General features: G+C 42.8%; 1 protein-coding gene across 9 annotated transcripts in view; it reads left to right on the top strand.

The window, feature by feature from the left end:
• Nucleotides 1-1,960: 1,960 nt before the first annotated feature.
• The window catches only part of DDX6 (DEAD-box helicase 6), a 33,158-nt gene continuing 20,249 nt past the window's right edge, over nt 1,961-14,869 (top strand). For 3 of the 9 annotated variants that reach the window (XM_077893773.1, XM_077893772.1, XM_077893764.1), the window contains exons 1-4: nt 3,213-3,316; nt 6,072-6,545; nt 10,040-10,103; nt 10,861-10,965. In XM_077893773.1, the coding sequence (XP_077749899.1) occupies nt 6,346-6,545; nt 10,040-10,103; nt 10,861-10,965 (369 nt within the window). In that variant the 5' untranslated portion in view covers nt 3,213-3,316; nt 6,072-6,345. Of the gene's footprint in view, nt 1,983-2,567; nt 2,590-2,996; nt 3,099-3,212; nt 3,349-3,591; nt 3,750-4,061; nt 4,197-6,071; nt 6,546-10,039; nt 10,104-10,860; nt 10,966-14,869 lie in introns of those variants that run through there. The other 6 variants (XM_077893771.1, XM_077893770.1, XM_077893766.1 and 3 more) reach the window with 6 other exon arrangements.

The raw sequence follows: 14,869 nt of genomic DNA, 5'->3' as shown, positions 1-14,869 counted from the left end.
AAAGCTAAAAGTGTGAAATCCATTTTAGCATGTTGAAAACATTTGGAGTTTTTAAGATAGTATCACAGATGTATGTATTCCAGGTTGAAATTACTTGGAATTCTGGATTCTAAATATTTTAAGTTGAGGTTTAAATGAAATCAAGTATAAATTAACCTATGATTTCTTTTTCTTTCTAGTTATTTTTAGGTAAGCAAATGAGGACAGGACATGAGACTGGCAAACAATATTTGCTGGGAGGACCCATTATTGTGATCAATTTCCAAGTAGCATTTTCTAGTCACAACCCATGACTTACCAAAAAAAAAAAAAAAAAAAAAAAAAAAAAAAAAAAAAAAAAAAAATTCCTGTTGTATTTTAAACAGAGATGCTGAAAACCTCAATTCTATATATGAACCTTTTTCTTTTTAAAAATATCTTTCCTACAGACCAGTTCTCAAGGAGCCAGCCAATAATGCAGGCCTAACACTTTAGCTAACAGCTTCATCATTCAAAACCCAGTAAGTAGGGTACCAGGAAGAATGTGTGACCAAAAGCAAAATGGAAATGACCAATATAAATTGGGGAAGCACTTTACTACAATTAATATGCGACCACACTGAGGACAACACACCCTCCAGAAGCCATATTTACCACAGATCACCCAAACTAAATATTAACTAAAAGACCAAAGGATTGGATTTATGTGATTTTTTAAGGGGGGGAGGGGTGGAGGCAGAGGGAGAGGGAGAATCCCAAGCAGGCTCCACACCTAGCTTGGAGCCCAATGCAAAACTCCATCTCACAACCCTAAGATCATGACTTGAGCCAAAATCAAGAGTTGGTGCCCCTTTGTGGTATTTTTAAATGTAATTCAGGAAGATAAACTACTGTGTACATCATGAAATCATTCATCTGTATTCCTAAAGTGTCATATTTTCTATGATTCTCACTCATCTGTTTGAACAAGGAAGAAATAACGTTTTGTTTTTTTTTAAAGATTATTTATTTATTCACGAAAGACACAGAGAAGGAGGCAGAGATATAGGGAGAGAGAGAAGCAGGGTCCCTGCAGGACTCAATCCCAGGAACTCGGGATCACGACCTGAGCCAAAGGCAGACATGCAACCACTGAGCCACCCAGGTGTTTTGAGATACTGGGATTGGACCTACTAACCACTGAAATTGAACCCAGAAGATCTAAGGATTCATAGCTTAATTCTGTACCATCTATGACTGCAAAGCGTGGACATAAAGCTGTAGGGATGTCTGAGTGTCTTGCAAGGCCATTATTCAGGATCATTAAAGGTTTTCGCCCAGGCAGGATTCCTAGGTGAGAATGGGGAGCTATATTTCGTACTCTCTCCTCACTTTTGTTTTTGGTCTTGACCTCAGCCAGGCCTGTTTTGAAGATGATCCCTTGTTGGTGAACGCAAACCCCTTCCCTCTGCCTGCTCTCATTTCTCCAATGGCCCAGGCAAAGAAACCCACCCGCAAGGCAGTGGCCGGGGTTGAATCCTGAGGCTCCTCTCCCTCCCACGTTTCCTACCCAATCTTCCCCTCACATTCCCGCTATTTGGAAAGACAGCGAGCGAGGCCCGCACAAGGCAGCACATTTTCACATTTTATACCCGACCTCCGCCACCCTCTCCCTAGGCTGGGCACAGGGTGCGGGGTCGCTCCCTGACAGCAGTGGCGGTGTAAAAGCTGGGTGGGAGAGCAGGATCTTAAAAGCTGTCAAGGGGGATCCTCCCTCATAATCGCAAGAACGGGCTTTTCTTGCTTCTCCACCACCTTTCCATTGGCTGCGCGGAGAAAAACAAAGGCGACCGAAGGAGACCAGGCCATTTCCTCGGAGCCCGCTGAGCGAGGCCGCCGGCCCCTTCCCGAGTTCGGCGGAGACCGGCGGGGACGCAGGGAGGTCCCGAGGCTCGCTGTGATTGGAGGCTGCCGGCGTGAGGGAGCAGGAGGCAGGCTAACCGGCCGCGGGGCGTGTTCGAGCGGTCGGTTTGGGGAACAGATTTGGCTTTCTCTGATTGGCCCCGAGTTGGGAGCTGGGGCAAAAATTGGGGAACTGGCCGGGGACGCCGGGAGCGCGGGGGTCCCGCTTCCGGTCGGTCCGCTGGGGACACCCGGGGGCCGCCACTCCCTTGACCTGACCAGCTTCCTGGCTTCCAGTTTTCCTCTCACCCGGGGCCACACAGCGCTCCCCACACTCCTGCCCAGGAGAAGCGCAGCCATCAGGACAGGACGAGTAGTTAGGAGGCCGCCGGGCGGCCACGGAGCTAGAGAAGCAGCGGTCGGGGCGGGGGCGGGGGGTCAGGCCCGGGGAAGACTCGCCCTCGGCCGCCGTCTGGTTCCTATTTCCACGAGAAGCGACTCCTCAGCAGCTTTCCCTTCCCGGCGGGGAGGTCGCAGCCCGCGCCCCCGCCCCCCCTCAGCGGGGCCGTCGCCCCCCTTCCGGTCCTCACACCCGGCGCGCGCCGGCACCTCCGGGCCTCTAGTGCGGCGCGCTCCCGGCTGAGGCGCTCCCGGCTGAGGCGCGCCCGCAGGGGCTCGGCCGCGGCCCCCGGCTCTGCAGCGGCTGCCGCGGCCCGCGGGGGACGTCAGGTCAGCTCTCCCGTCCCCGAGCCGCGCGGCCCGGACGCCGCGTCCTCGCTCGGGAACAAGGCGCCTCTCCTCTGGTCACAACCCCCGCTTGACTTGCAGGGCGGCCTCTCCCCGGCCACCATGTCCCCACTCGTTTCTCCTCAGCTGTGGAGAAAGCTAGCCCTCCGTCCCACTCTGAAAGGAACCCGTGTCTCCCCTGCGAGTCTCCGTCGCCCCGGTCGGTGTGAGAGCACGGCCGTCTGTTTGCTCCTCGGGGAGGTTCCCCGGCCAACGCCGCGCCGGCCGCGAAGCCGAGGAGGCCGTGACGCCGCGGCAGGCGCGGCGGCGGCGGCGGAGCTCTCGCCATCTTGCGTGGAGGAGGAGCCGCGGCCGCCGCCATGCGGACAGGCAGGGGGAGGGGGAGCGGAGGGGGAGGGGGCGGCGGGCGGGCGGGGGAGGGGCAGAGCAGCCGAGTTAGCTCAGCCCGGGCGGCGACTCCGGCGGCGCCATGAGAGCGGGCAGCGGCGGAGGTAGGGCCGGGCGGCCGGGAGAGCCGGCGGGCGCGGGCGGCCCGGGAGCGGCCCCCGGAGCGGGGCGGGGGCGGGGGCGGGAGGAGGAGGCGGCGGCAGAAGCGAGGGGCCGGGTGGGGGCGGGCGGAGGTTTCCGAGGAGGAAGGAGCCGCCGCCATTTTGGGAGCTTCGAGTCAACAATAAAGGACCGAGGGTGCCGAGCGGGAGTGGCCTCGGCGGTAGGACTCGGGCCCGAGCCTCGGGGAGTGGGGTGAGGTGGTGGGGTCGAGGTCAGCGGTGCGGTCGGGGCCGCGGGGAGCCCCTCGGCCGGCGGGGGGGGGGTGCTCTGAGGCGGAGGCCTGAGGCCTGGCCGGGTCCCGGGGAAGAAGGCGGGCGGCGGGCGGCAGCCGTGTGGGGAGGGGGGCGCCTGAGCGGAGTCGAGTATGGGGGTGTCGTGCGCGGCGGGGTCCGGAGAGGGAGCGGGCGAAGTACTCGGAGGAGCTTTGTGGAGGACGAGGGGACCTGGGTCCGCAGGGGCGGCAAGGACTTCGGGGGATGGCGGAGGTTATAGGGTACGAGGCGGCCCTATAGGGGGCGGCAGGGACATGCAGCGTCGGAGGGCTCGATTTGGAGGAGGACCCGCTGCTGCTGGCTTGGAATAAGGCCTCGTAGGTCGGTAACAAGAGGGTGATTATGGAGCCCCCGAGTCGTGGAGGAAAAGGAGGGGCTTTCTGACTTAAGGGTTTCTCTTTGGGGCCTTCTGGGGGTAGTCCCTATTGTTTCCTGCCCGCGGAGTTGGTTCCCTGCTCTTGTGGCGCAGCTGCGAAGATAGGGCCCCAACCCTTTTGTGTTTATGGTCACAGGGGGCTGGCTGACTTGAAGTGTGTGGTTTGGGGGGGGGGCGTGTTGGGGAGCGAGAAATTACCTCACAATCCGGGGTTCGAATCATTGGCTTGTCCCCCCTCATCCTTCACTCCCTTTTCTCTACCACAGCCCTCCCCCCCCTCCCCCGTTCCCCTCAGAAGAAAACAGTCCCTCCAACTTGCAGACCAAGCTTAGAGAAACTGCGCTGCATTTGCAAACAAAAGCTCTTGTCTGAGATGACGATACTGTTTTTGGGTGTGAAACTGTCAATTGCTAACTACACAATCTGGGAAGTGCTGTAATTAACTCCGCCAGGGGCTCCTCCCAACTAGTCTACGTTTCGTTCGTATTTTTGAAAATGTAGAATGTAACTTGCAAGTCTAAATTGGGAAGGGGTAGGAGGAATATTTCCTTCTCTGAGACATAAAGCTGCAGTGCAGGTTTCGGTTCAAGTAAGAAGGGAGTAATAGTCCTATTTTGGATCTAGGGAGATGAGGTCTTAGATTAAGAGAGAGCTCGTGGGACGATAATTTATCTTAATCTTTAGAGGTTGCCCTCTTCATCTTACGGATTTGCAAACAAGTCTTGTGTGAACTCCGTGATATTGTTGATCATAATATAAACCTGTCAATACAGGGAACAATTTACCGCCTTGAACTGAAATTAGGTTGGCTGTTAACCACGGTCTGCGTAAGGCATTAGATTCTAAGAGACTTTGTGTATATGGTAATCAGGATTTGCTTCTGAGCAACTAAATATTCAGTTTTTTAAAAAGTCATAACCAGTTGTCTTGGAAAAGATTTATTGTTTTGGAATCTTTGGTGTTGGGCACACAAAAAAAATCACCATCAATTAATAAACTAGTGTGTATTTTTTGGTAAGAAATAGAAGAGTTAAAAAAGCACAAACCTAACAGTACTTTATTGTCCATCCTTTGTAAATTGTTTTTACCTACTATTTTTCAAAGTAAGAATTTGATTTTTGGGAATAATTAAAAACGGAGGTTGACTAGTTCTTTTTTAAAACAACTATTTAGTACTCTGGGTTTCTTGGAAAATTTGGTTAAAGTTGCTAGTCTGTTTTAGGCTTTCACAGATTTTTTTTAGAACAGTTTCCTTTTGTGTTTTTTATCGATATTTTTTGATAACAGCAAATATTTTAAGTTAGGATACACTTTTTTGGAAAGTGTTATTAAAACGGATTTAGCTAATAGTTTTTTTTAGTATTAAGTTAGCTAAAGATTCTCTTGGCTGTTTCTCAAGCAAAAGATTTTGACATGGAGACCTGTCTCTGTTTCAGTTACTTTTTTTTTTTTTTTTTTTTTAAGATTTTATTTATTCATGAGAGAGACAGAGAGGCAGAGACATAGGTAGAGAGAGAAGCAGGCTCCATGCAGGGAGCCTGATGTGGGACTTGATCCCGGGACTCCAGGATCACACCCTGGGCCGAAGGCAGGCGCTAAACCGCTGAGCCACCCAGGCATCCCTGGTTACTGTCTTAAAGGGCAAAATTTAAGAGGGAAAAAAATATTTTTCTTCATAACGTTAAGCCTCTGTAGTTGAAATCCATAAAGTCACAAATGTGTATTTTTGCCCCAGAAAACATAAAGTTAAGTCAAAAGCTCAATTTCAGGAATTCTCAGTTGCTGTCAGAAATAGAAAAAAAAAAAAAAATGAATGGTCTTGCCTTGTTCCAAGATATGTAGATTTACATTAATAAAATTGTGTGATACTTCATTGAGTTGTAATGCAATTAAGGGTAATGAATCATTGACTTTTAGAGGTGGCAGGGATTTTTAGAGAATTCATCAGGGAGGAAACTGAAGGGAAGAGATTGCCATTTGACAGCTAATGCTAATTTAATCACAATATCTTTCTACCTAATCTTCTCTGGGTTGCTTTGAACTGACAGTTTAAAATGTTTGAGATTGGTCTCAGTTGGCTTGGGTTTTTTGAGGCAGTTCATCTTTTCAAGTCTCTTCCTAGCCTGGCGAGTGTTTTGGTCTAAGTATATCTGTATTATTTCTTTGTAATAGAGTGAGTTCCTCTAAAAGGGTCCTTCTTAAAAGGGAAAGTTTTTTTTTTTTCTAACTTTCCTATGTTTGCTAATTAAACTTTCTCTTTGTTTCAGATTGAAGTGAGTGAATTCAAATATATAATTCAACCTTGTTAGAGGGCTTTTTAAAAAATAAAAAGTTGATTCGGTGCATGAGAGCAAGTTACTGCTGCATACCGTTCAGAGACTTACAGGTGCTTGCCTGCATTGCAATAAAGGACTCATATATTGAGCAAGACTTATATTTATCTCTTCGTTTTGGAGAGCCTAATAAACTGTTATTACAGTTTCTCTACTGACTTTCAAAAGTTTTGAAGTTTGAAAGAGACATCTTTACAATTAATACAGCATGAGCACGGCCAGAACAGAGAACCCTGTTATAATGGGTCTTTCCAGTCAAAATGGTCAGCTGAGGGGCCCTGTGAAGCCCAGTGGTGGCCCCGGAGGAGGGGGCACACAGACACAGCAACAGATGAACCAGCTGAAAAATACCAACACAATCAATAATGGCACTCAGCAGCAAGCACAGAGTATGACCACCACTATTAAGTAAGTGTTCGAATAAATAATAAACAGGCTTGTTAGACCAAGATTTCTTTCTGCTACTTTGTTGTTGACTACTTTAGACCTTGTTTTAACCATTTTGTTTGCAAAGAAAGTACAGAGGACTGTTTTATGGGTGGGTATTTGCAATTGAATAATGTATTTTTTGTCATAGTTCAGAGTCATTAGGTAACAGACATGATATATATTTTGTATACATTACTTTTTGAAACATTTCTGGCTTTCATCAGCTCAGATTCATCTTGTTTTTGCCAATATGGCTTTTTCCCTAGTGTTACAACTGTATTTTACCTTAGTATAAATGGCAGTTAAAGCCAATTTCAGTTTTTAAATTTAAAGACTGGCCCAGACTCCTGAATCCAGACATATACCTCACTGATGGATATTTATCCATAACTTTTTTTTTTTTTAAGATTATGGGACTTTAGTTTTCTACTTTAAAAAAAAAAAAAAAAGGCTTTCTCCTTTTACACACAGAATTACAAGCAGTTATATACCATAAGGTTTTCAAGATTTTGAACTCTTGAAATATACAGGACTGAATACTCCCAAGTCCCTTTGTTGACTAAAAATTTAAGAGTTTCATCTTATTACAGAACATTTTTTTCATTTAAATTTGCTATTTGTCGGGATCCTTGGGTGGCGCAGCGGTTTAACGCCTGCCTTTGGCCCAGGGCGCGATCCTGGAGACCCGGGATCGAATCCCACGTCGGGCTCCCGGTGCATGGAGCCTGCTTCTCCCTCTGCCTATGTCTCTGCCTCTCTCTCTCTCTCTCTCTCTCTGTATGACTATCATAAATAAATAAAAATTCAAAAAAAAATAAATTTGCTATTTGTCATCTAAGTGTTGACTTTAAATTATTTGAATGATAACTGTCACTCTAAAGATTCAGTTAATGAATAATCAACATAGAAGACTCTTGATTCAATTTCACATTTGGCTTTGTTGTTGAGTCTAGCCATAGAGATTGATTTACTCTTGAAATCTTTGTATGTTGAAACATACAAATGTTGAAACTGGTTCCCTGAATTAAAGTATATGTTATATTACAACCTAGATCTTTTCTATGCCTAAAGAGCACTTCCTAAAGAAAAACTAGCATTTAAAAGCTACTAGACTTTCATACAGATGGTTACTTTTTTTTTAAGATGGTTACTTTTATTGATATCCTAGTGACCTCTAAGAGTTAATTCCCAGTGGAATTGGTTTGATCATTGGGAGAATTGGCTTTTTTTTTTTTGCATATTTTAAGCTTTAATTAGTATATAAAGCAAGAATATTCTCTAAATTGTAGTTTGTCTTGACAAAGTATGATTTGGCCAGCAAAATTTAGGCTATTGTTAAACCTAAAGCTGTGTTATTTCATTATTTTATGCTTAAATACTGATTTCAGACAATAGATTTTGCTTTTTCTTTTTTGCTCTGCCTGGGATTAATGATTTCTTTTTAATTCTGTGGGTTCTTTAAATCTCATACTGTCATCTCTTCCACGAAGGCTTCTAGGTCCCATCACTGTCTTCAGAACTCCTGTAATATTTATCTCTATCACTTATTTCACTTTCTCATTTTAAATAGTTTGGGCCTTTTATCTCCTAAGATTATAAATTCCTTGTGGTAAGATTTTCCATTGTATTTCTGCAGCTGTATTCACTTTATATTGAATATGACCATGGCAAGCTGGCCTACTAGGATGTTCAACTGACATTTTTGCTCAGAAACTGGTGTGTTTTATAAAGGCGTAGGTGAAGGACTTTGGTACCCTTGGAATTGGTAGCAAATAGTTATCTCTGTTAGAGTATCTACCCAAAACTATGTGGGACCAGGACGCCAGGGTGGCTCAGTGGTTGAGTGTCTGCCTTTGGTTCAGGGCGTGATCCTGGAGTTCCGGGATTGAGTCCCACATCAGGCTCCCTGCATGGAGCCAGCTTCTCCTCTCCCTCTGCCTATGTCTCTGCCCTCCCCCCCCCCCCTCTCTCTTTGTGTCTCTCATGAATAAATAAAGAAAAATCTTAAAAAAAAAAAATTCTGTGGAACCTAGCTTTAAATGAAGTAAGTGCTCATCTTCCTAAATCAAGACTTGAGATGTTTTGGAGTCTCTGATTATATAAGAGTTGCTATAATGAAATCAGTAAGAAAAAAAAATTTATTTTAAAGATTTTTATTTCTTTTTTTTCTTTTTTTATTTTTTTTAATTTTTTTTTTAAGATTTTTATTTCTTTATAAGAGAGAGGCAGAGACATAGGCAGAGGGAGAAGCAGGCTCCTCACAGGGAGCCCAACGTGGGACTCGATCCCAGAATCCTGGGATCACGCCCTGAGCCAAAGACAGACGCCCAACTGCTAAGCCACCCAGGCTGCCGAAAATCAGTGAAAATTTTTATTTAAAAATGACACAATTGAAAGCATTATCTGCTTTATTGGCCAATTTTTTCTTATTAGATGCTTTGAGTATTATTTGAGGTTTTTACCTGACCGAAAAGAGTTTTACTCTATTTTCTTGGTTTCTCTTTCACGGTTTCAAGCATTCTCAGTAAAAAAAAGTTGAGAGATAGTGAATAACAGATGATCCTGAGTTCTTTTTTTTTTTTTTTTTTTAAGGATTTTATTTATTATAACAAGGGTGGAGGGGGGACAGACTTCCCACTGAGCATAGAGCCCTGATGTAGGGCTTCAATCCAGGACCCTGAGATCACGATCTGAGCCAAAGTCAGACACTTAACCAACTGAGCCACTCAGGTGCCCCCTAAGTACTTACTTTGCCAGGAACTATACTGAGTGCTTTATGTAAATTATTTGTTATAATTCTGAGCCCCCTTTATAATTCAGAGAATTGGAGGCTTAGAAAAGGAACTGCTGAAAAGTCACAAAAATAATTAGTCAGGGCTTAACTTTGGTTCTGAAACTTTAGACCCCTTGGTTTTAACCAGTCACCAAAAGTTAGAAACTCAGATGCTTATGGGAGACTGCCAAATGAGAAGGTACTTGCTTTATTTAAAGGAGTCTGCTGTTTGATTTAAACTCCCAGTTATTAAGCTCTATCAAAATGTTGACATGCAGAAGTTTGGAACTAGTGTTGCTAAAATTCCTGCCCCACCACCCAAGGAAAGCCAGAATCTGAACTTTCATATGAAATCCCCTAATTTTTAAATGTTAGCAGCTAATTTAAATTGAAAGACTATGTCAAATAAAACATAGGGGTTAGCAGTTTTGACAACAGTTGCGCTATATATTATACTGCTTCTCTTAAGAGGATAGGTGCCTTATTCCCTTCTATTCTTGATTATTTTTATCCTCTCTAGAGTGTTCTTTTGTAAGAAGAGCAATTTTTGTAACATTTCTGTTAACTATTATAAAGTAAATGGCAATATATTAAACTTAGTTTTTTAGAACCTAGTCGTAATTGTAATGAATCATCTTTGTATTATTAGAATAGTAATGCTATGAATTCTCATGCTTCAACATTACTATATTCTCTGTAGACCTGGTGATGACTGGAAAAAGACTTTAAAACTCCCTCCAAAGGATCTAAGAATCAAAACTTCGGTAAGTTGGTTATAAATTCAAGTGGAAAAGTGGTGTAGAAACTCTAAAAGTGAAGTAGTTACTTAATAATAGGCACCGTCTTTACTCTTTGGTTGAAATGGTTGAAAGTGTATGGATCATATAGGATAAATTGCCAAAAAATTTTCACTGTTTGGAGGAATTATATTAATAATTGTAACAATAATGTGTCAGTATTTATATACATGTATTTTATCTAAGCTCTGGAGTATTTTCATGGTTTGCAAGGCATTTTCTCAAAATTTCCTCTTGCTCCCAGCAACACAGTAAGATTCAGGTTAAATATTATCCTTATTTTATGAATGAGGACAAGGAAGTTGAGAGGTTTGTTCTCTTAGCCCAGTGTTCCCAACTGGGGTGACTTTTGTCCCCTAGTGGGCACTTAGCAGTGGCTAGAGACGATTAAACTCAACTAGGGGGGTGCTGCAAGGATGGCCCCTTAAAACAAAGAATTTTCTGGCCCAAATGTCAATAGTGCTAAGTTGGAGAAATCTTTATTTAGAATAGGATATTTGCAGGCAGTGAGTGGTGGAGCTAGGGTTTGACTTCCACTCTTGTGAATTACAAACCATGACACTTACATTTTAGCAGTCCTCAGAAGACTATGATCACAGGGGGGTGGCCTTTCCCCAAAACAGTTTTTTAAAGGGATAAAGAATAAATCTCTCAAACTTTCTTAAGCAAAGGAACACAATTGTATTCTGTTATTTTGTTTAATTTCTTTTGTTTGTCTAACTAGGATGTGACCTCCACAAAAGGAAATGAGTTTGAAGATTACTGTTTGAAACGGGAGTTACTGATGGGAATTTTTGAAATGGGCTGGGAAAAGCCATCTCCTATTCAGGTATGTTTCTCCTTTTCATTCACATAAGATGTTATGAGTTATGTGTTCCCTACTTTTTGATTTGTGTGGATGATGTAATTGACTTTTTTTTTCATGTGTATACACATGCACATACACACTTTTTAACATTTTGAAGATAAGTCACAGAATCATGGCTCATTACCTCTAAATACTTCAGTGTATGTTTTCTAAGAAGATTTTTTTCTTTTTTAAGTAAGCTATAGAGATTATTATTATCATATATTATTATTATTATTACAGAGCTTACTTATTGCCCAGTGTGGGGCTTGAACTCACAACCCTGAGATCAAGCATTGAATGTTGTACCAACTGAGCCAGCCAGGCACTGCTAGGGATATTTTCTGGTGTAACCGTAGTACAGTTAGCTTTGGTCAATTTAACATTAATACAGTATTTCTATCTTATCTCTCATTTGTAATCTCATTTTTAAGTGACCCCAAAATGTCCTTTTTAGCATTTTTTTTTTTTTCTTTCTCTACAGGTTGCATCCTAAGATCATGTATTGCATTTAGTTGTGTCTCTAACCTCTTTCAGCTGTGAGCATTTCCTTAGTTTTGTTTTTTGGTCTTTTATGACATTGAAATAAAAAACGCAGTCCTTTTTTCCTAATAGAATATTCCTCATTTTGTATTTGTCCCATGTCTCCATTTGATTAGCCTCAAGTTATGCATTCTTAGCCTGATTACTGTAGAAATTATGTTATGGCCTCAAGGTACCACATTTTGAGGTATATACAGTGTCCCATCTACTTCTCATTGGTGAATTTAGTTTTTTATTCTTTTAATTTCTTTTTTCATTGGTGAATTTAATTTTGATTATTGTCTCAAGGTGGTGTCTGATTTTTCTACTATATAATTAACTACTTTCTCCCTCTTTTCCTTGAACTAATAAGCATCTATGGGGAGCACTTTAAGACCCTGCCGGTATCTTACTCTTCCATCAAGATTTCCCCCTACTCTTAGCATCCATTGGTGATTCTTGGCGTGATCTGATCTTTACTGTGCTAGCACTCCTTCCACATTTGGCCTTGTAAAGAAGAACCTTTCCTAGCTCTTTGTGTATTTATAAACTAGAAGTGTGGACTCTCAACTCTCCCCCCCCCACCCCCACCCCGCCGCTGTGGTTTTTTTGTGCTCATATTGTTCCATTTTTGGTCATTGTGAGCTCTTTCAAGCTAGTCCCTGTTTTTGTAATGTACACACATGCACACTTTTTTCCTGTTAGACTATTTTTTAAAGATTTTGTTTGTTTGTTTGTTTATTTATTTATTTATGAGAGACCAGGAGAGAGACACAGGCAGAGGGAGAAGCAGGCTCCCTGCAGGGAGCCCAATGTGGGACTCGATCTCAGTACTTGGCAATCACACCCTGAGCCAAAGGCAGACACCCAACCACTAAGCCACCCAGGTATCCCAAGACTATATTTTAGAGCAATTTTAAGGTCACAACAATTGAGCAGAAAATAGAGATTTTCCATTAACCCTCATCCCCACTCATGCATAGCTTTCTCCATTATCAACATCCCTCACAAGAATGATGCATTTATTACAATTAAGGAACCTCTATTAACATCATCCAAAGTTGACAGTATATATGAGGGTCTAATCTTGATATTGTTCATTCTATGGGTTTGAACAAATGTATAATGACATGTACCCATCATTATAGTGTACAGAGTAGTTTTACTGCCCTATAAATCCTCTGTGCTCCACCTATTCACTCACTCCTCACCTGCCCCACTTCGTTTTTCTTGAGTACTTTTTTGGTACATCGTGGTGCTGAGATTATCTATACCTATCTTGTTCTAGTCTTGGAATCAGTCTTTCTTCCAAGGAGCCCTGGTTAGTGGGATAGTAGTATTAGAGACTTAAACCTGGATACTAAGTACACTCTATGCTCCTTGGCTCTTTCAGGGAGAAAACAAGGAAATACATGTATGTGTGTGTGCACATACATGTAGACATAAACATGCATGTTAATTAAAACTGTTGAACCTAAGCTTTAATAAGGACAAGTGCCCTGTGCCATCATTGAGTATTTTTTCATTGAGCAAACATGTACTGAGTGGTACTGAGTGATCTAGAAAATGTTAGACACTGGGAGATGTTATGAACAAGATACATTTCCTGTCCTCATGGTCAGGTGGATAAGATAGCTAATGGTACAGATAATTTCAGTGTGATATAATGAGCCCCTCTGTAGTTGAAATTGCATATATATGTAGCCATTAAAGGAAGGTGGAATAACCTAAAAAGAGTAATCCATATTCCAAGCAGAGAACTCTGGGATAGTGATGCCTAGGGGTTCTCATCTTTGTGTGCCTTTGTGAATAAACTAAGAAGTTTGTTATGGTTGGAGAAAGTATTGAAATAAGGTATACATCAGATATGCAATCTGAGTGCATATATTGAACATAGTTTTCTGTAATGCAGTTCATGTTAATCCATTTTATTTAAAGGGATGAAAAATTTTATGAGAGTCTTCTACGGTAGGGACTATATCATTCAACTTTGTATCTCCAGTACTTAGCAAAGTGGATAGCAGGAAATGGGCCCTCATATGTTTAATAATATTTAGAATGCTTTGATGAAATTATGGTTGACATGTCTGCAGGTTAACTTGGTTTATAGAACTATTGAAGAACTAGTCTGCCAAGGCTGAATCCCAACTCCACTCCTTTCTAAGTTGATTATCTGAGATCTCTGTCTCTCTCAGCTTCAGTTTCCTGGCCTGTAAAATTGATATAATAGTATATTTCCATGGAGGAGTTGTGAAGATTAAGATTAATGCGATAATTCATTTTAGTATGCTTGGTAGGGGCAGCCCCAGTGGCTCAGCAGTTTAGCACTGCCTTCAGTCCAGGACCTGATCCTGGAGGCCCCGGGATCAAGTCCTGTGTCGGGCTCCCTGCATGGAGCCTGCTTCTCCCTCTGCCTGTGTCTCTGCCTCTCTCTCTGTGTCTCTCATGAATAAATTTAAAAAAAAAAATTTTTTTTAGTATGCTTGGTATAATGCCTAGTAGATGATAAATGTTGTACAATTGTTATGGGTTATTATTCTGTGTAGTGGTTTTATCCAAAAAAGAGAGGGGGTTAGGAAGGAATAAATTCCTCTGCTTTCCTTTAAAAAAAAAAAAGAAAAGAAAAAGAGATTGAATTAAGTCTGCTAAATGAACCTTTTTTTTTTTTTTAAAGACTTATTTATCTTTGGAGGGAGTGGAGGAGGGGCAGGGGAGGAAGGCTTGATCCCATCACCATGATTCGAGCTGAAACCCAAGAGTCAGACACTCAACCGACTGTGCCACCCAGATCCCTTAGCAGACTTAATTCTTTCTTTCTTTCTCTTTAAAAATTGTATTTATGAGAGACAGAGGCAGAGATATAGGGAGAGAGAGAAGCAGGTTCCCCACAGGGAGCGTGATGCGGCACTTGATCCCAGGACCAATCCCTGAACTGAAGGCAGAAGGCAAGATGCTCAACGACTGAGCCACCCAGGCATCCCATCAGACATAATTTTTAATAGACCCTTGCTGTCTCCTCTTTCCCACTTTTGTATTAGAATTTTTTAAAATTATTTTTTATTTATTCATGAGAGACACGGAGAGATACAGGCAAAGGGAGAAGCGGGCTCCATACAAGGAGCCTGATGTGGAACTCGATCCTGGGACTCCAGGATCACACCCTGGGCTGAAGGCAGATGCTCAACCGCTGAGCCACCCAGGCGTCCCTGTATTAGAATTTAAAATCGACTTTGTTATTTGCACTTTCAGTATTATATAACATATAGGCAGTTATCTTTTCAGCCGCTTAACCAGTCTCACATTTAGCTTTTACCATAAAGTAAAAGTAATAAATAATGTCCTTCACAGGTTCTGTGAGGATTAA

Source organism: Canis aureus, chromosome 3, assembly GCF_053574225.1.
Source record: "Canis aureus isolate CA01 chromosome 3, VMU_Caureus_v.1.0, whole genome shotgun sequence".
NCBI classification, from domain to species: Eukaryota; Metazoa; Chordata; class Mammalia; order Carnivora; family Canidae; genus Canis; species Canis aureus.
The sequence above is the reverse complement of the archived record's forward strand: the minus strand, read 5'-3'. Positions and strand labels throughout refer to the sequence as shown.